General features: G+C 37.8%; 4 protein-coding genes across 4 annotated transcripts; all 4 read right to left on the bottom strand.

The window, feature by feature from the left end:
• Positions 1 to 2000: 2000 nt before the first annotated feature.
• Positions 2001 to 2591, bottom strand: LOC126630119 (uncharacterized). The gene has a single exon (XM_050300265.1). It carries the CDS (start codon positions 2589 to 2591, stop codon positions 2001 to 2003), a length of 591 nt encoding a protein of 196 aa, XP_050156222.1.
• A 3235-nt stretch (positions 2592 to 5826) lies between these two features.
• On the bottom strand, positions 5827 to 7838 carry LOC126628307 (UDP-glucuronate 4-epimerase 3-like). The gene has a single exon (XM_050297945.1). The coding sequence runs from the start codon at positions 7507 to 7509 to the stop codon at positions 6193 to 6195; it is 1317 nt and encodes a 438-aa protein (XP_050153902.1). The 5' UTR covers positions 7510 to 7838; the 3' UTR covers positions 5827 to 6192.
• A 6823-nt stretch (positions 7839 to 14661) lies between these two features.
• LOC126630118 (3-phosphoshikimate 1-carboxyvinyltransferase, chloroplastic-like) lies at positions 14662 to 14991 on the bottom strand. The gene has a single exon (XM_050300264.1). It carries the CDS (start codon positions 14989 to 14991, stop codon positions 14662 to 14664), a length of 330 nt encoding a protein of 109 aa, XP_050156221.1.
• Positions 14992 to 15427: 436 nt separating this feature from the next.
• On the bottom strand, positions 15428 to 19102 carry LOC126629365 (3-phosphoshikimate 1-carboxyvinyltransferase 2-like). The gene is made up of 8 exons (XM_050299388.1): positions 18501 to 19102; positions 17755 to 17999; positions 17410 to 17563; positions 17095 to 17309; positions 16892 to 17009; positions 16457 to 16667; positions 16018 to 16079; positions 15428 to 15932 (listed from the first exon to the last, which is right to left on the bottom strand). Exons 1-8 carry the CDS (start codon positions 18852 to 18854, stop codon positions 15714 to 15716), a joined length of 1578 nt encoding a protein of 525 aa, XP_050155345.1. The 5' UTR covers positions 18855 to 19102; the 3' UTR covers positions 15428 to 15713.
• Between the last annotated feature and the right edge of the window lie 1382 nt (positions 19103 to 20484).

The following is a 20484-nucleotide window of genomic DNA, read 5'->3' as shown; positions in this document are numbered from 1 at the left end:
AAATAAAATTAAAAAGGAGGAAACCCTAGTTTTAAGAGTGCAAACAAGAAATGACGTAGAACTCCATTGATTCGAAGTACTGTAACCTTCATCTCCCTCTTTGCCGATGAAGTCTACAACTTTCATAGGATTGATATGAAATTTTGATGCCTTCTACAATGAATCAAGCTATTAGTCTCTTGAATCTTCATTACATAAGCAAAGCATACAAAACCCTAAATTGTATATTATTGTTCATATATGTAGGGTGATTAAATTAGGTTTTGCAAAATCTTTTTAGTTTTGTCGATTTAGGTCATTGATGATTTTCTACTTTTCTTAGTTTTTCGAATCAAACAAACAACTTGATTTCATTGGTATGCAGTTTCAATTTTTTTATTTTTATTATAACAATTTCATTTCCGCTGAGTATTAATCCTATCCATGCTATCACCTTTTTTAAATCATTCTTTTTTGGGCAAAAGACTATTTACTACCCTCAAGTTTCATGATTTTCAACATTTAGTACATCAATTTTTTTTCATCCCAGAGTCATACCTAAAGTGTAAATTTTGGGACAGTCTCATACATCCGTTAGTCAAACTGTTAAGTCTCTCATTAACTGTGACGTGGCACCCATGTGGACAATGATTGGGCACCACGTGTCATTAAAAATATAATAAACTATTAAAATAATGAATTAATTAAAATTTTTAAAAAAAAATTCCCCATATCCCTTTGTCTTCCCCACCCCGACCGCCCTCCCTTCTCCCTCTGCACATCCATCCTTCCCTCATCCCCTCCGCCCCCTTCATCCCATCCACCCCCTTCATCTTCTCCATCCGAGCACCCCCATCACCCACCCCTTGCCTACCCGAGCCACCCTTTCTCCATCCACTCCTCCCCTAGCACTTGCTGCAACCCCCACCCTCTCTTCTCTCCTCTGCAACCACCCACTCTCCCTCCCTCTCCCTCCCTCTCTTCTCTCCTCTACAACCCGCACCAACCACCATCCCTCCCTCCCGTCCTCTTTCTCTGATTTCCTCACCGGAGCTCCGCCCTCCCTACGCCACCCCCAAAGCTATCTCTGTACGCCTCCTCTCTTTTTCTCTCTCTACAATTTGAATTTTTGGATTTGGATTGATTGATTGATTGACTGACTGATTGGTTGTTTGATTGAGATTTGGTTGGTTGGTTGGTTGTTGTTCTTGAATCTCTGCAGCTAGGCGAGATTTCTATGGAAGAGAGGGTCGCCGTGCTTCCATCTGAGGACAAGGGACTTGTCGGGTTCCTGGACCTCGACGGAGTGGACAGCTGAGTTCTTGGATGTGCAGAGGGTGTGGACGGCATTGAGTTCTCAAAGTTGACAAAGGATTGGGCCTATGCAGAGGGAACAAGAGAAAAAACGAAAGGGAATCTAGGGAGAAGGGGGAGGGGAAGGATGGATGTGTAGAGGGAGAAAGGATGGGGGGTCGGGGTGGGGAAGATAATGGGGATCAAAGGATTTTTTTTTTTTTTTTTACTTTCATTTTATTAATTATTTTAATAGTTTAATTATTTTTAAATTTTTTTAATGACACGTGGTGCCTAGTCATTGTCCACGTGGGTGCCACATCATCATTTAACAGCAAAGTTAACAGTTTGACTAACGGATGTATGAGACTGTCCCAAAATTAACACTTTAGGTATGACTCTGGGATGAAAAAAAATTGATGTACTAAACGTTGAAAACCATGAAACTTGAAGGTAGTAAACAGTCTTTTGCCCTTCTTTTTTTGTTATTTATTAGGTTTCGTTTTTTATAAAATGAAACAGGAGAATTCATCCAAGGCATTGCAAGGAGGGAGATGGAGGTTACAGTATTTTCATGATTAACATTTTCACCATTCTGAACGGCAGCTATCACCAACAAGGCATCACCTCCCAAATTACCTTTTGCGCCCGCCATTGTTGTACGAGCAGCGCCGCTTCACGAGCTGCTAAAGTTTCTACCAACAGAGCCGATGTAATCCCCTCCATTTTTACTGCCGCTGCAGCAACAAACTCCCCAACGGCATCCCATGTTCATCCCACACACCGTCAAAACTGCATTTGAACCACCCTTCCTCCGGCTTCCTCCATTTCTGCACACCGTCAGACTTAGTCTTAGGTTGCACCATATTCCATTTCTTAAACTCTAGCAACCAAGTACTTGCTTTAATTGGAATTTCCTGAGGTGGCGTTACCACACCATTCCAAAACAGCTCATTACGAGCTTTCCAGATGTTCCATAACAGAACAAGCACTAAGTCAAAGCTCTCCCGTGATAAATTGGAAGCCAAACGATCCAACCAATCTTGTACTCCAATCTCTCCTTGTTGCAGAGCTTGCGAACCCAATCGATTGTAGCTCCATATAGTTTTAGCATGAGGACAATGCAACAGAACATGTTCAACCGATTCAGGTTCATTTCCACAGAAGACACAACCATCATCCATAAGGACTTTTCTTATCTTTAAGTTGACTCTTGTCGGCAAAGCAGCTAAACAAACCCTCCGGACGCAGATTTTAACCCTCCCCGGTACTTTTGCACGCCACGGTGCCTTCCACATAAATTTAATCTCTGCCGACATGTCCGAGCAACAAAATAAGCACTCTTTGTTGTAAATTTTCCCCTGGGTTCTTTAATCCAAATCAATTCATCAGTTGGACTAAATAAACTCAATGGAATATTGAAAATGAGAGTGGCCTCTTCAGGAAAGAACATTTGTGATACCTCCTGCACATTCCATCCTAGTCGATCCGTCTCCACCATCAGAGATCTAACCGTGAGGTTGTGATGCACTCCTAGTGGCCGGGGGCTCAAAACTTTAGCATAATTTTCTCTCGGCAACCAGCTATCTCCCCAAATCTTAATCTTCAACCCATTACCTACCCTCCACCGAGCCCCACGTTGAATCAAAACTCGAGAGGCTGCTAAGCTTTTCCAACAAAATGATGATTTTGTTTTTGTTTTGTAGTAGCCTAGGTAATAATTTTCAACTAATGATCAATCGCAGCTTTTATTTTTAATTGGTTTGACCATGGAATATTTCAGTTGCTATATTGGTTTGCTTGATTTTTACCATCCTTTTGTGCTGCGTCTTTCTTTTTGTTACATTATACGGTTTTAAACTCTGAATCTAGCCTATTCATACTCATCACTCTACTCACCACGCTAACCCAAGTAGCTTTTTGTGGTGCGTTTCTTTTGGAGGATTGACTTGAAAACACAACTCACTAGATTAAGGTATATTGAAGAAAGAAATAGAGGACAAGTTATAAGCGTTGTTCAAGTTTGAAGGTAGAAGATGAAATATTTATGAAGGAAGGTATTCCCTTCAATACGATCAGTTTTAGGGGGATTTTTTTTTAGGTATAGTATGATATTCATTCATAGAAATTGGAAAGATGTACAAGAGATGAGAATAGGGTGCAATTACATATGCCTCAATAAAAATCTTGCTGGGAATTTCAACCCAGTCGAAGGGGAAATGAGTGTCCCGCATAGATATCACCTTTTTCTTTTATTATGCTTTGAAACTAGTGAGTTATCCTGTCCAAGCAAATCATCTCTAGCAATTGCAGTAATATCATTCATCACTAAAAGTGCCTCCATTTATTGTCACTAACATTATAGTTTAGTGTCATTAATTTCTATTTGTTGTATAGAATAGTAGCCCCTAATTGCCGTTACTAAATTGAGACATTCTGTTTAGTTGATGAGAAAATCAACTGTACAGTGATATCCGGTTTTGATCATTGGTGCCTGAAATTAGGAGCTATGTTAGCGCAGTTGTTTAACGATGGGCCTCCTAACAATCAATTATTCACGACCGTCCACGCCCGCACAGATGACAGAATTTAGCTAAATCCAACCAATGTCAATTCAAGAAAATCCATATTGGAGCCAAATGACCGACTGGATTTTTTAAATTACTTATTAGGCTTTGCTGACGGAAAAGGATCCTCTCCAGATCCCTACCGCCTAATCCACAGAAGATCCAAACCATTAAAATTTGATCAAACGGCTACAAACAGAGACCCACTTTAAAAGTTATAATAACTTTAGCCGTTTAATTAAATTTCAATGGCCCGGATCCTCGGACTTGATGGATTAGGAGGAAGGGATCCGGAGAGGATCCCTTTCCTTTGCTGACAAGTTAAATCAGGCACACACCCAACACAATTTCCCAGAAGTGTCCAAAATTCAGGCAAATCAAATAATTGAATTGTTAAAAGAGGACGGCCCCTCTCCAAAAAAACATATAATGAAAGGCAATAAACGTCTAAATATGCAAAAACAAACTAACACCACATATAAACATATGTCGAATCGGCATAGAAGAAAACTGATTACCTTTTGAAGCTTATTGTTCCGTTCAACATGTCAAATGATCCGAGACAACTATACGTTTGACGCCTTCCCACTCTTTCCCACTTGTTCCTTTTTGCATCCTCTGCCAAAACTTGATAATTTTTTCTTACCCAACACGTGTTATGCTACCGCACTTTCAATCTGGACTTTATTAGATGGTTTCTTGTTGAATGTATGCTACAGATTAACAGTGTTGATAACATAACATGCCAGATATCTGAGAAAAGAATATTACCCCTTCTCGAACTTCTTTCAAAATAATCTTAATGACTCAGTACTCCTGCAACTTATTAGCCATCCAAGACACAAACTACTAGTTTATAATAGAATGCAATCATCCCCAAGCATGTAAAGACAGTTTAACAAAAAGCCAAGCGTATTCTTGCCGTCTTCTGGAACTAAAATTGGCAGAACATGAGATTGATTACAAGAAATAAATGAATTGTAATGAAAAGCAAGTCAACGGTCTTCTTACCCAACAAGTGTTATGCTACCGCACTTTCAATCTGGACTTTATTAGACGGTTTCTTGTTGAATGTATGCTACAGATTAACAGTGTTGATAACATAACATGTTACTGAAATTTAAAAAAAAAAAATGTCCAACCCTGTATTTGGACTATGGAATTATCATCTTTGTCATAACTCGCTTACTAAAACAAAGACAACATACAGTTTACCAAAACTATATCATGCACAAATAAGGAAATGTGGATAAAAAAAAAGATGAAAGAGTTACTTGAGGTAGTTTTAAGTTTTAACATACGTATAATGCCAAACGGGACTTCCAAAATCAGCCGAAGGAGGAAAAAGAAGAAGCTAAAGTCTGTAACAAAAGAAATTGACAACAGAAGAAAGATATATAAATAAATGAATAGAAGTTTTCACTTTCCACTTTTTTATGTACTTCTAAATTCATCGTCTTTCAACAAAAGAAGAAAACCAAAAGGTTAATAAGAACCCTAAACGAGAGATAACCAAATGATAGAGAGGATTCAAATCTAACTCAGAGTAAAAATTAAAAGTTCTTTGGCTAACTATGTCATTTCCAAGGAATACAGTAAATGAGCACCCAAATTCATGATATAGAGTATAAAGCTTAGCAGAACATATAATTTTAGCACCCCAAATATCATGTGTATTATTGACAATATAAACCAGAAAGTAAAGGAAAACTGAAATGCAAACCTGATATGCAAGAATGATCTGTCATTAACTCTAAGCAATAAAGGGGGAGCAGGATTAGCCTTGCAGTTGAGCTACATGGCATACTTAACCTCGTTCTAAAGGTCAGAGTACAGGGCAACAAAGTCAGCTGCAAAATTAACCATAAAACTGCAGCATAGGAATCGATGGACATCAATTACAGACATTAATTACAAAAAAATGCAGTTTATGAAGAAAAAAAATAACGTATTGCACAAAAATATTGTGATTCACTTCATATGGTAGTTAGGATCCAAACTATCGTGCGCTATTTTATTGATTGCTTGGCAATGATATACGTTCACCAATTAGCATATGCTCTATCAGTCATGAATTCTACAACGCCATAGCTCCAACAATTACATTCCAACAAAAAATAGAAAGAGATGGTCCTCAATTTCGCTCAATACAGCATGGGAGTACTTAGACGACAATGTCCCACAACCACAAAACTTCTTCACCATAGTTCACAAGGTTCCTCCTCATATGGCATTACATCATAATGATATATAGAAAAACAATACGGGCACTGACAGAAACGTTAAAAACAATCATAATATTTATATTCAACAAGAATTCAAAGGGGTCTACCGCACTATCAAAAGAATTTTATCATCCAGAGGCTTTCTTCCCACCAGAATAGTAACTGAGGTACCACCGAACGAATTTCTTCAGCCCTGTCTGCAGATCCGTTGTGGGCTTATATCCAAGTTCCCTCTGAGCCAAACTGATGTTTGCGTGTGTAAACTGAACATCCCCATTACGTGGCAACTTTGTTATCTTTCTCTTAGCCTTCACCTTTAAAAGTCTCTCCAAAATGGTCACAAGATCCGTAACTGGAACAGGTGATGTATTCCCCAAATTGAAAACCCGCAATTGGGCAGGCCCCTTCTTCTTTCCCCCACTCCCAGTACTCTTCTCGGCGGTATCTAATGACGCCAAGCATCCCTTCACAATATCATCAATGTAGGTAAAATCCCTTGCAACCGTTCTATGATTAGCCCCCTCAAAGATTGGAATGGTCTTACCCTTCAATATATCCCTTGTGAAAAAGAAGTATGCCATATCAGGCCTTCCCCACGGGCCATAAACAGTAAAGAACCGTAACCCGGTAAGGGAAAGGCCATAGATATGGTTGTAAGTGTGTGCAATTTCCTCACCGGCTTTCTTGGTGGCGGCATAAAGACTAGCCGGCTGGTCAGTCCGGTCTCTTTCCGAAAAGGGTACCTTAGTATTTAATCCATAAACAGAACTAGAACTTGCCCAAACAATTGCAGGTTGTGGATTTGCATTTTTACAAACTTCAAGAAGATTAACAAGACCAGCTATATTACTATGAACATATGAGCCTGGGTTTTCCATGGCATACCTCACACCAGCTTGGGCAGCCAAATGCATCACATGGGTGAACGCCACCACCTCGAAGAGCTTGCTCAGCAAAGGAGCGTCGTTTATGTCGCCTTCCACAATGAACACCCCACTCCGCTCCAAAAGCGCCTGCCGAGCCCTCTTCAACGAAGGGTCGTAGTAGTCATTGAAGCAGTCCAGACCAAGGACCCCATCACCGCGGCGTTTGAGCGCCGCCGACACGTGGGTCCCGACGAAGCCTGCCGCACCGGTGACGAGGACGGAGATTCCGTGGCGGGACCGGACTTTGGCGGAGGACCTGACCCGTTTTTCCCAGGCGGGTCCGCCCCAATTGTAGGTTCTGAGAGAGCGGCGCGAGGGATCGGATGGCAGAGAATTGGAGGATGGCGAGCGAAAGAAGAAGATCAAGATCAAGCCGAGGAAAACAAAGGACCAGAATGTGAGCTTGGCGAGAGAGCCGTGCAAGCGGAGGCGGTGAATGTAGGGCGACTTGTCCATCTTGAACTTGCCAGGCGTCGGCGGACTGTTGTCTAGGTGGGACATTTGCTTGAGCTGGGTCATCTTCAATGGCGAATGTGAGCAAAACCCAGGTCTCGGATTGCTGAATTTCGGCCGGAAAGCTTGGATTCGGATCCGGTTTAGGGTTTGACGAACTGGGTTCCTCGAGATTTCCTCAGAAAATGGCGGTGGCGGCGGCGGCAGTGGTGGCGGTGGTTGCAGAAAATAACAAGTGAGCTACTTTTACCTCTTTTCCATGTCTGATTAGGTAATGGTTAGGACCCTTTGGGCCAGGTTACTAGTATTTATTAGGCCCACTGCTAATGTTAAGCCCACTAACACCACTAAACCTAGCTATAAAGTTGAAAGCTTTTGATTTGGGATTAATCGCTGTTTAGAGAGAGAAAGAGAGGAAGAAGAGGAGAGAGAGATTGATGGAGATGAGAGGACAAAGAACTGCTATATTTATTGGAGATCAAACAAGACAAAAAAAACTGTTTAAACTGGATTAAAATCCGTTAATCTGATGGTGGTTTTCTGCAAAGATAGCTGGTTTTGGTTTTTTTTTTTCTTTTTTTTCTTTTGTCAACGATATATTTGTTAGATTAGAAGTTATATTAAAGAGTCAACGGGATTCGAAAAGCCCACACCATGGTACAAGAAATTTAAAAATAAAAAAAGTACCTGATTTTTAGTTTTTTTTTCTTTGTTGAAATAAATTCCCTTCAGAAATATCCTATGAAAGAAATAAGGATTAAGTACCTAAAAGTCAAAACTTTATTTATGGGTAAAAAATTAAAATATGTGAGAAATGTGGGGATGGGGAATTGCAATTTTTTTATGATATAATGATGGTGATGAGTAGGACACATTATACTAATTACATAGACAAATCTGCAATTAATCACTACAATAATTAAATTATGCAGGGATGCCACTTAATTAATGACCTTGTAGGATCATGGGTGTTTCTTATTCTAGTTTCTCCACCTTGGACTATTTCAATTTCTTCACATTGACCCTAACCGTGTATAATCTTCAAAAGGTTTACTCCAACTATATTATTTATTCAATTATTAATTATTAAATCTTAAGTACATGTTACTTATTATTACGGTCTGATGGTATATATATTTACTTTTATGTGAGAGGTATTAGGTTCGAACCTCGTAGATAACGAATTCGATATCAAATTGGGTTGTTCATTGTGTGGCTTAACCGAACTCCCCCTCCTATAAAATATATCATTATACTTGAAAAAAAAATTTCTCGAGTACAAAATTGTAAGGTCCAAAATTTAGACACTCTCATAAGAGGTGTCTCCAAAATCTAAAACCATATCCAATGGAGATATCAAATTTTATTTTTATAGCTTTCATGGCAAAATAATATTTTCTAAAGTTTCATATTCCAACCGAGATGTCAATTAAAATAGTCTAAAGTAGAATTTTTTTACATCTCTTTTTTAGATACTCTAATTGTGCACTTCTCAAAAAGTTTTTTTTTTTTTTTATATGTAAAAACTTTTTTTTTGGTCAAATTCTATGTAAAAACTTTAGAGTGCGGAATTTAATTTTTATAGTGTTAGTAACAATTTCAAAATTAATTTCATGTATGAGGCGATATATATATCACATACCAAAATTTGTCCTAAGCTTCTAGATACCTTTGATCAAGTCATTAACCTAAAACAAAATAAATAAAATCCCAATCTATTTTTTATTAAGATATAGAAAAATAAATAAACATAGAAAATTAACAAAGAAATTCATAGAAAATAGTATAACTCGATTACAAGTGTCCAACACTTTAAAGTATTTTATATGAATTCATAATTATGTTGCGCCATATAAATACATACATAATGATTGTAATTTGTATTTCAAACTAGTCTTTACATATTTCTTTAAATTTTCCATTTTGTGTGATGTGGTAGGTGAGCTTACTATTCCATCATAACCACATTGCGGTCGTCATGTGTGATTGTTCAACACTATTTTATGCAATTCCAGATTGATCCGGCAAAGAAGCCTCCCTATTGTTATCGTGCAAGAGAGACTTACCTACATCACATCAGTAGTGAAACAGACATAAAGAACTGCATCTCGAGACATATACGTACAAGTTTCAAGACACAAATTACAATTCCACACACATGCATAATCTTTTTCTTTTGTGTTTATAACGAGTTGTTTATGTATATATGTTAAACTGTCATTTGCTCGTAAATACAAAGAAAGAGACACTCTCAAATGTGGCTAGTACTAAGTATTGGTAGGATTACTTGAAATGAAGTCCAAAAACATCATTCCAAGAAGTGTTATTGGTATCTTATAGTGCAATTTATGGCAGGCTAAGGCTAGCAGCATCATGTGGGTTGGTGTAATAGTGTCATGTGAAAGTTAACATCATTGCGGGATACAAACCCAAACTGCATTACTTGATCCAAAAAGCTCATTGTCCCCTCAACCCAAATTGAAGAAATCACACCTATGTTAGTGCCCCACCTTTCATACAACATACTTTTCATTTATGAAAATACATGTGATCCATGCACTTACATTTTGGAAATTTTGACCATAAAAGACAACAACTATTTTGGCCTTTCCAACCCCTTTTTACCTGCCTTTCTCTCTTGGCCATTGCCAATAGGGAATATGTAAAGAATAAACTTTGAGAAGAACTTAGGTGGAAACTTCTTTATCATGTGACAAAATAAGTGGCAGACACCGTTCAGTTAAACCACACAACTTATTTTACTTATGATTTAGCTAAGTTCTTTAACATGTGTTTTGCTAACTGGACAACGTTTGCTACTCATCTTGCATAGTTAGTGATTTGATTATAAACCGTTGCTCAGCATACAGATACCAAGAACACTGCATTTTGTACATCATTGCAAACGTAAGAAGAAAATAAATTTCTCAATTATCAATCACCATCTCCATGTGAATCTGATACCAAAGAATACAGGGTTAACACGTCTTGTTAATCCCTTTTATTTGAATAAGCTGGCATCATGTTCCATGCCCTCCAAGTTAATCTAAGTAGCTGGACATGGACACGTCACTAAATCTACTCCCAACTTGCAATTTACTATTATGGCTCGTTTACATAACCGTAATCAAAATTGGAGGAATTAGATTGAGGATGAATTGAATTGAGGAGGAATTAGATTGAGGAGAATCAAAATCCAGATTTCCATAAAAGCCGTTTACTAAAATGTTCTGGAATCAGAATAAAAATGGCAGTGAATCCATAAAACTGTTTACTAATTCAACATAATCGGAGTATAAAACATTATAATTACTAAACTGCTCATGTCACAAATCAAATATTTTATGCTGATTTCTTTTAATATAATTTTATATAATATAATAGTAAATAAAAAAGTGATTTATATGTGGCCGTAGAAGACTACAACCGCATTTTCTTCTTTGATTATTTTTCCTTTTTTTCATCTCCTCCTTCCTTTGATTTTTTTCCCCTTTTTTCATCTCCTCCTTCCTCTCTTTGTTTCCTACTCCTTCGTCGATGCGAGTTAGATTTCAGGGAAATCTCGGTGTGGGTTAGAACGTCAGATTCGAGAATAGTTTGTCAGAACCTTGGATTCCTGCAATGGTGCAAGCACAGACGAGCTTCTGACGGTAGCTTCAAAGTTCAATCTGGTACAGTGCACGTGTAGATGGAGGGGTCCGGGTGTTGAAGTTGTAAGGGAGTTGGCGAGAGAGAAAAACCGATGGAGGGCTAGGTGTTGAAGTATTTTAAGGGTATTTTGGGTAGGAAAGTATGATTTTGGATGGAGGCTTTCACCTAGAGTGGGATTACGACCTCCATCTCAATAATCCATTTCCTCCAAATTCTCTAAATTCTGGAATTGAATTCCTATTTTCTAGTGGACCCCAACATGTTTTCATTCCCAAAATGTTGAGTAAACACTGGAATTCTTTCAATCGAGAATGATTCCCTTTCATTCCATCCCAACCCCGATTGGTAAACACGCCATTAAAGTATATTGCAGCCATGCCCTACTCTGGATCCAGGATGGTGTTCCTAAGTCGGAAAGGGATCATCTCCGAATCCCTTCCATCAAATCCACCAAATCCATTAATTCGAACCTTTAAAATTTGATCTAACGACTAAAAACAAAGGCTCCTTTAAAAGTTATAATAACTTTAGCTGTTTGATCAAATTTCAAGGGCCCGAATTGAAAGATTTGGTAGATTTGATGGAAGAAATCCAAACAAAATCTCTTTTCCTCCTACAAACCTATGTACTATGCAGGGCCAGACGAAAATGTGCTTTTGGGTGGACTATCAGTTGAGTTTCCCTAAAACGTATCTAATGGCATCTGTCCCATAAAAAGGGGAAATAGATCATCTCCAGATCCCTACCACCAAATTCACCAAGCTAAGGGATCCAGGTCTTTGAAATTTGATCTAATAGTTAAAAACAAGGGCCCCCTTTAAAAGTTATAATAACTTTAACCGTTAGATCAAATTTCAAGGGCCCGGATCCCTTGACTTGATGGATTTGGTGGAAGGAATCCGAAAATGATCCATTTCCATAAAAATGTACCTAAAAAAAGGATTTGTAAAACAAGTTCAGCTGATTAAAAATATTCGTTCCTATCTTCAAGAGTCAAACATGAGACTTTGTTTCCACTAGTGTCGCTTGAACAAAAAGAAGAAAGGATAGTTTGCAAGTTGTGAGGAGCTTATAGCTAAAATAGTTAAAATATTCAACTATGCACTTGAGAGTCAAGACACAAGAGTTTGTTTCTCTAGTGTGCCTAGGGATGGGCAAATACCCATCAGTTATGAGTAACCCCGATTATCCGCCCATTTAAATTTCTCGGTTCTCGGTTACGGTTATAAGTAACCGTTTAGATATTAAATGCTTATGGGTAACCGCAGTTATAACGGTTACCTGTTTACCCATTTATTTTAATAAATATATAAAATTAAAAAAAAAAAAACAAAAAACCTAATTTGTAAGACTGTAACTTGTTCGTTCTCTCCGCCAAGAGGCCAGGACTAGACTCCGTCCGCCGTTTGTCTCCCTCTCCTCGCTACTCCCTCTCATTTCCACCGCTCATCTCTCCTCGCTTGTCTCTTTCTCCTCGCTGCTATCAAAAGCTTGTCATCTTACCATAGATTTGACATTTTGGGCTAGAATGGTGATGTGCATCATAGTGGCTAGGTGATGAATCTGATTGGTATGTTTAATTCACTTTTAAATTGCTGCCATGGGAACCGGTTGTGGACCTGTGGTACGAATAAGATGTATAATCTGAGGTCACATTCACTAGTTATACCTTACTTAATGCGTTCTCTTATAGCTGTCCTTTTTTATCCTTCGTACATATTTCCTTCTATATGCCAACACCTCTGGTTAAAAATATTTCTTTTGGGATACTAATTCAATTTATACATTTCTTTTGTAGACCTCTTTTGGTGACAACGAGTCGATGAGACTTTGTGATTGAATGTGCTTAAAGCATTAGTGTTCAAAAGTGTTTAGTTTTGAAATATTTTGGAGCTTTGAATCATCTAGTATTCAAGATAATGACTACATTGAGTTTTTAGAAGCTTTACTTTGTAATCATATGGATGTTATAATTGAATACTTGCTTGGGTATAGAAGAAAAATACGTCGAAAATACATGAATTTTCTTTCTAATATGCTTGCTCCAGTAATGAGAGGTATTTTGTTAGTAAAAAATAAATTATTAGCAAATATATTATATTACCTTGATTAATTAAAACTAAGAAAAACTAATGAAAATGGCTTGAAAACTTTGAGTTTTAATGATAAGGACAAAATAAAGGATAAAGTGAATAGTATCAGGATTGACTTTTTAGTGTAAAAATGTGGTTTTTCGTTAAAATGAATAGTACCGGGAGCTTTTCGTTAAAGTTCCCTTAAAACTATGGTTCATCTTTATTATTTCAATTAATGGAGTTGTATACGGTTACGGTTAAAAAAATATGTAAATAGGCGCAAAAAGGGGTTAATGGGTTAAAAAATGGATAAGCGGGTAAACGGGTATACGGGGTATGGATAAACGGGTATACGGTTATGGTTAAATGGGTATGGTTAATCGTTTATAAACGGTTATGGGTATGGGTATAACCGTTTAGGAAATTACCCAACGGGTAAACGGTTATGTGGGTATGAGTATAAACGGTTATGGGTAAATAACCGCGGTTACCCGTCCACCATAACCATTGCCCATCCCTAAGTGTGCCTGTATAATTTAAAATAAATAGGGAAAGGGTGGTTTGCAAATTGTAAGGAGCTTGTATTGTAACTTAATTGTTTAAAAGCATTCATTCACACACTCGGGACTCAAACACAAGACTCAACTTTCCCAATCGTCTCTTGTATCAAAAAAGAAAAGGGTAGTTTGTAGACTATAAGGAGCTTGTTGCTCAATTGATTAAGAACATTCATTCATACCCAAAAGTTGAACACGAGACTGCCCCACTACTGCTTTTCTGGAAAAAAAAAAAAAAAAAGTATCAGCAGATCCAAGAACCAAATTGATATTCATTATTATTGAGGCATTGAGGCAGAATAAGATACAATCCTAGAAACACTAACGAGCTCAACTTAAAAATGTAGACATCCAAAACTACGTGTGCACTGCATTGTTCAATGCTTCGCAAACTTCCCAAGGAACTTGAAAGTATCAGGGAACATCTCCACAGGCAGCAGGGAAAATGCCATGCCCATTCTGTGGTCGTTGTACGTGTCCATTGCTGTGGCATTTAGTTTTTCCGGTATGATCGCACAGTAATCTGAACCTTCTTCAACTGTCTGTCTCCTTCACTCTCCAGCTTCCCACTGAAGAATACAAACTCAACAGGTCAAGGCAGGCCTTGTAGGGAAATTTTTCAAATGGCATTTCCGAACATGCATATTTTTTAAAAATCGCGACGCTTTGTTCTGGTAACCAAAATATTAAACGTTTAATCGTATATAACAATCAACAAGGGTTTCAACCGAGGTGCATTACGTTCACGGTTCATGTCTTTGTTTAAAGAAATAGAAATTGTTTTGGTGTAGTGCCAATGGAATGGAAACCTTAGATATACCATATCAATAATTGGACTAGACCATACCATCTCTTACCGGCAGTTGATCCGTCCGTGAAAAGAGCAACTGCAGCGAGACTCATGTTGACGCAACGTCATTAGCTTTCAAGTGTTTTCAAGAACTTGTGGATGAATGTCGTTGAGGTCCTGCAACGGTGACAATATTCTCTGTCCAGTTAACTTTAGCACCCATCTTTTCAAGAACTTGAGCAAACTTCACAGTGGTTCGACTATATATTGAATAACACGTACTTTTGACCTCCTCGGACGAAAAGAAATCCAAACAAGTATCACTATGTTGCGCTGTGACACCAAAGCGTTTCATCACCGTCACAGTCATCTCCACAAAAGGACCAGAAACCAAAGGAGCCACCATAATCTCAATTTCGATGTTTCCAAGAGCCAAAGGAGCCACCATAAGCAAAGAACTGAAGAAGTCAAGCATACACTACTGATCAGAGAGCAAAGCATCCGATTTGTTTCCTGTTTGTGTTTCCACACATTAATTTTCAAAGCTTGTGTTTCTGTATATTTTGGGCGTGTATTCGGGATTGCCATCGAGAAGGGTGGGAAAAGTGAGATAACTTAAGATTTAGTGATCAGAAGAGACTATGTCGTCTCCTGTGCAATCTTGGGACAGATATAATGTCCGAAATTGCTAACAAAATATTGGATAATAGGATCCATCAAATGGGCTAAAGAATCACACTTGTAGTTCAATATGGAACTCAGACAAAGCTCGAAGAAATGCAAACACGGCATCATGTAAAGAAAGACTCTTCAACGGAAGTGGCAGAATTGCGCTGAAAATTAGCATGCGACGCAATTCTTTGCACCAAATACTCGACGACAACAAAGCGAGCAAAATGGGGCAAATAAAGTAGACAACTAGTCGTTCCATAAACATGTGTAGACTTTGGTCCAAAGAACCAAGTCATAAATCACTATTATTGAGTACAAATCAGATCACAAACCTTAGAAACAATAATGAGCTCAACCTGCAAATATAAAATCATCCAAAATTACAGGGGAATAAAGAGAGATCTAAAAAGGGGCGGCTTCCATCTGCACTGCTTTGGTTGTAGAGGCACAAAGATATCCCTCTCTCTCTCTCTCTCCCTCTCTCCCTCTCTCCCTATCTACAGATACACATCTTATAACTGTTGTTCAATGCTTGGTGAACCTCCCAAGGACTTCAAAGTAATCGGGGAATGTTTTTCGTGTACAACCAGGATCCTTGATAGTAACTGGAACGTCTCCACAGGCAGCAAGAGAGAAAGCCATGGCCATTCGGTGGTCATCATACGTGTCTATTGCTGTCACGTTTAATTTTTCTGGCGGTGTGATTATGCAGTAATCTGGTCCTTCTTCAACAGTTGCTCCCAGCTGGAGAATTAACTCCAACAAATGTTAGGGAAGCAATACGCAGGTGTATGAATATCAAGTGCGAGGAAAGCAACTAAAAACTAACCTTTCTTAGTTCAGTGCAAATGGCAATCATCCTTTCCGTCTCCTTCACTCTCCAGCTTGCCACTGATGAATAAGAACCCAAGAAGTCAAAGGCGGGTCTGAGAGAGTTTTTCACAAGTAGTTTTTGAATAACATGCAGGAGTTTAAAACCATAAGCACTCTGTTCGGATACGCAAAAAGATTAATCTTGAATGATGTATGTGTCAACAAAGGCCTCAACCCGGAACATATTCATGCTCACTTCTAACAACTGTTACAAAAAAGATTTTTCTACTTTATTCTCACCGGAGGAGCCTCTATGTTTTAGCATGGATCCATTAACCAAGAGATTGATTTGTTACTTGTCTATTTACGGACTCCACCCACCCTTTTCCCTTATTGTCTATTAACAACAAAAATATTATGCGCAAGTCATTCACAGCAAAAAGATTAGACCGTACCATCTCTTATGGCAGTTGGGCCATCGGCAAAAAGAGCAACTACGGCAAGAGTCATGGCAACATCTGGCATTTTGTTCATGTTAACATCAACAGCTTTCAAGTGTTTGCCTCCGGCAGAAAGTCGTCGAGGTCCAGTAAGTGTAACAGAATTCTCTGTCCAGGTAACTTTAGCACCCATCTTTTCAAGAACTTCGGCAAACTTTACATCTCCCTTGATTAAGAAAAAACCAAAAAAGTTGTAAGATGTCATATTTTCTCAAAGTTGATAACTCTTTTTCAAAAACCATCCAATCAATGCTGCAAAGGTTATAAATTAATATAACTTGTAACCCGTAATTACGATTGGGAAAAAGTATTCCCCATCAATCTGAAAATCTATCATTCATAGACTGGGAAGTGAACATAATAAGAAAAGATGTGGTTGCAGAAAAATACCTGTAAACTGCTTGTCCCACAGCCTTCAACAGTGACAGTCCCACCAGTGACAGCAGCACCAGCTAGAAAGTAACTAGCACTTGAAGCATCACCTTCGACAAATGCATTTCCAGGAGACCTAACAGATATATTTATTCATTTTGTTACACTCAATGCAATCATATTTCACGTAGTGGTTCAGCTATATATCAAATAAAACATACTTGTACTTTTGACCTCCTCGGATCAAAAACCGATCCCAGCTATCACTGTGTTCCACTGAGACCCCAAAGCATTCCATCAACTTCAAAGTCATTTCCACATACGGAATGGAAATTAGTTTATCAATGATATCAATCTCAACATCTCCAAGAGCCAAAGGAGCTGCCATAAGCAAAGCAGTCAAGTACTGACTACTAATTGATCCAGAGAGCTTCACCTGAAAACAACAAATAAAGTGTGGATTCAATTGATCAAGTTCATCAGAACCGCGGGCATTACACAACTACCATTAATGTACAAGATAATGCAAACCACACCTTCCCCCCTGGAAGGCCTCCCTTTCCAATCACACGGACAGGAGGGCAGTTTGTTCCAAGAAAACAATCAGCATCCGCACCAAGCTGCTTAAGACCATCAACCAAGTCTCCGATTGGTCTCTCCCTCATTCGAGGCACCCCATCAAGTACATACCTGAAACAGATTCAATATTACAGGAAAACCTTTTAAAGTGCAATATCAGTTTGTGCTATAAAACCATATTTCAAGGTTACTAAAAACATTTAACATCAAAGATTTGGGTACTGCACAATGTGGTGGAAACAAAAATGAACGGGATGGGGGGAAGGAATCACACTTCTAGTCAATATGGAAATCGGACAAACCTAGCATGTCCACCAGCAGCAACAATTGCAGCAGTCAATGGCCGCATTGCTGTTCCAGCATTTCCAAGGAATAGTTGAACTTCATCTACTGATTCATTACTCAAAGGAAACCGACCACCACAACCCTCCACAACTGCTCGCTTGTTTACCTTGTCCTCTTCAACATTCAGCCCAAGGGTTTTCAATGCACCAAGCATATAATGAATATCATCACTATCTAATAAGTTGTCAACAACAGTTGTTCCCTGAACAATAGCATAAAAACAATAGTTACCGGGATGTTTTGCCATGCAAAGAAATCTCAAAAAACATGTATGAAGTGAAAGGAAGTCTCATCAATCACTCAACGGAACGATATATTTCATTCTCTTTAAAATGCGCCTCTGATAACATCATTCCAATAACTGAATTTCTTTGTCGAATTTTTATCAACCAAACAGAACCACATCTAATTAGTGAATCGAAACATTCATGAACTCATTTGATCTCCTCGAGTACATTTCAGATACCAAAATGCTCAGTGTTCACTAACTTTCAATCGTTTTAGTCAATCTCTTTTCTGCCAAGGTATAATTCTTTTCTAATCTGTAATCTAACAGAAAACTAAATCCTCGAAATCATAAAACCCAGAACCAAAATCCATAAAAATCTCCCCAATTTGTTCCCCCAAACCTTTCAGCAACCAAACAAAGCTTACAAATCACAACTGCACTAATCACACAAAGCTTACATCAATCTTTACATACCTCAGAGAGAGCAGCAATAAGCAGAATCCGATTCGACAACGACTTGGAACCCGGCAACTTTATGGTGCCGGAGATTTCTTCGATGGGTTGCAGCACAATCTCCGGAACTGTCGACGGCTTCTCTGCCGTGGCAACTGAAGCTGCAATTCTAAGGGGATCGACCCTGAATTTACCGACCGTAAAACTGCCAACAAACCCATATTTCAGCTTCAAACTCAAAGAATTTGAGGAACCCAGAAAATGTGACTTCAATGGGTGCAAATTTGAGGATTTGGGTATTTGGGGTTTGGAAACATTGGGAAAAAAGTTGATGCTTTGAGCTCCATTACTGCAGATTTTGCTCACCTGGGCCATCTCTCTCTTCTCTTCTTTCTCTCTCTAAAAACTCTCTTTTGAGAGTTGTCTGAATCGGTGTCTCTTAAAATTGTGGAAGCTTGGCGGAAGGGAAAGCTGGGGGTTTTGGTGGGAATGGGAGTAGGTAGGGATTGATGGACTCTCTTGCTAACAATTCACCAACCATTTTCTGACACCAGAAATTTAAAAGACAAAATTGAGAAAGCTCAGAAAAGAGTGGTAGGTGTCTTGTCTTTGCGCTTTGAAGGGTTGTACGTTGTGCTTTAAATGGCGCACTCTTGCCTTTTTTATCAGGAAAATAAAAGGGATTTTGAAGTATTTATTATTTACTCTTTTTTTTTTAAAGGATTTGTGCACTAGTAGGATTGGCACCGAGATATTTTTCAGTATGACAGGCATACCAAGTAATTGTTTTATTATACAAATGATGAAATATGTGTGTTAAAATGTTAATAACTTAAAAAATAAAATTTATCATCATTTATATAAAAATATGTAATATACCACTCATGTTAAAATCACAATAAAAAATTTCTCATTGGCAGGATCCGCACTGGTGGCTGCTGGAAAAGGAAAAATTACAGTAAAAGGGCTAATTTGGTATTTGACACACTATAAATAAAAAACTGTGTTTTGCATTATGGGGAAAAGGATCCTCGCTAGGGATTTTTCTTGGGATGAATTGCCAATTTAAATTTTAAATTATCATTTGAGTGAAAATTAAGTTTTTAAATTATTTTTTTTAGAAAAAATCAGTCATTGAATTATAAAAATTTCCTAATTGCATCCCTAATTTTATATTTAAAGCTACTGTATTCAATTTTTTGTCAATTTAAGTCACGTTATTTGCATGTGATACATATTGGAGAGTAGATTGGTAATTTTTTCAAAAGAAATAGTGTATGGAGTGAACTTTTGGGGGTAAAGTAGACGTTAGATTCACAACCTATATGAAATGTTAAGGGCTTATAGATAAGAAAATGACGGTATTACACTCAAAAGTGTGTAAAATGATTTAAGTTGATGAAAATTTTGATAAAATAACTTTGAATATAATAATAGGGATGAAATTAGCAATTTTAATGAATTTAGAGAGTTATTTTATCGAAAAAATAATTCAGATACCTAATTTTCACTGAGGTGATATTTCAGAGATTAAATCGGCACTTCACCCCTTTAAAATTTAGAGCATAAAATGAGATTTTTAGAGTGCCAGTAACAATTTCTTTATTTATTTGATACATTTGGATGACTAAACGATATCGGATATGAATGATCTTTTGTAGAGGAGATTTTCAAATAAAAATTAAGGAATGAAACGATTATGATTGTGAAATATGTTATTTGAAAATGGAGAAAGTGAGCTCATTATGTAGCAGAGGAATGCGAGTATTATTGTGAAGAGAATACGCAGAATAGGTGAAAAATGAATATGCTGGAATTCTCACAGCGCATTTACGTTTATAATTAATTATATCAATTAAGCTTTTGGTGTTTGAACTAGAAAATTAGAGATAAAGACAAACAATATGGATAGGTATGGTATGACCCTCCTCATATATTTCTATTATTAGACGTAACTTATTGGAAGGTCATCAGAAATGTCAATGGATATGACCCTGCTGCTTTT

This window comes from Malus sylvestris, chromosome 7 (genome assembly GCF_916048215.2).
Source record: "Malus sylvestris chromosome 7, drMalSylv7.2, whole genome shotgun sequence".
NCBI classification, from domain to species: domain Eukaryota; kingdom Viridiplantae; phylum Streptophyta; class Magnoliopsida; order Rosales; family Rosaceae; genus Malus; species Malus sylvestris.
Note: the sequence above shows the minus strand (reverse complement) of the source record. Positions and strands in the feature narration are given on the sequence as shown.

Excerpts from the sequence above, each read along its gene's own strand:
- LOC126628307 (XM_050297945.1), bottom strand. The coding sequence starts at position 7,509 with ATGACCCAGCTCAAGCAAATGTCCCACCTAGACAACAGTCCGCCGACG.
- LOC126629365 (XM_050299388.1), bottom strand. The coding sequence starts at position 18,854 with ATGGCCCAGGTGAGCAAAATCTGCAGTAATGGAGCTCAAAGCATCAAC. Across the intron at positions 18,000-18,500 it reads TTATTGCTGCTCTCTCTGAG|GGAACAACTGTTGTTGACAA; the intron begins GTATGTAAAGAT and ends GCTATTGTTCAG. Across the intron at positions 17,564-17,754 it reads GCTGCTGGTGGACATGCTAG|GTATGTACTTGATGGGGTGC; the intron begins GTTTGTCCGATT and ends AATCTGTTTCAG.
- LOC126630119 (XM_050300265.1), bottom strand. The coding sequence starts at position 2,591 with ATGTCGGCAGAGATTAAATTTATGTGGAAGGCACCGTGGCGTGCAAAA.
- LOC126630118 (XM_050300264.1), bottom strand. The coding sequence starts at position 14,991 with ATGCTTGACTTCTTCAGTTCTTTGCTTATGGTGGCTCCTTTGGCTCTT.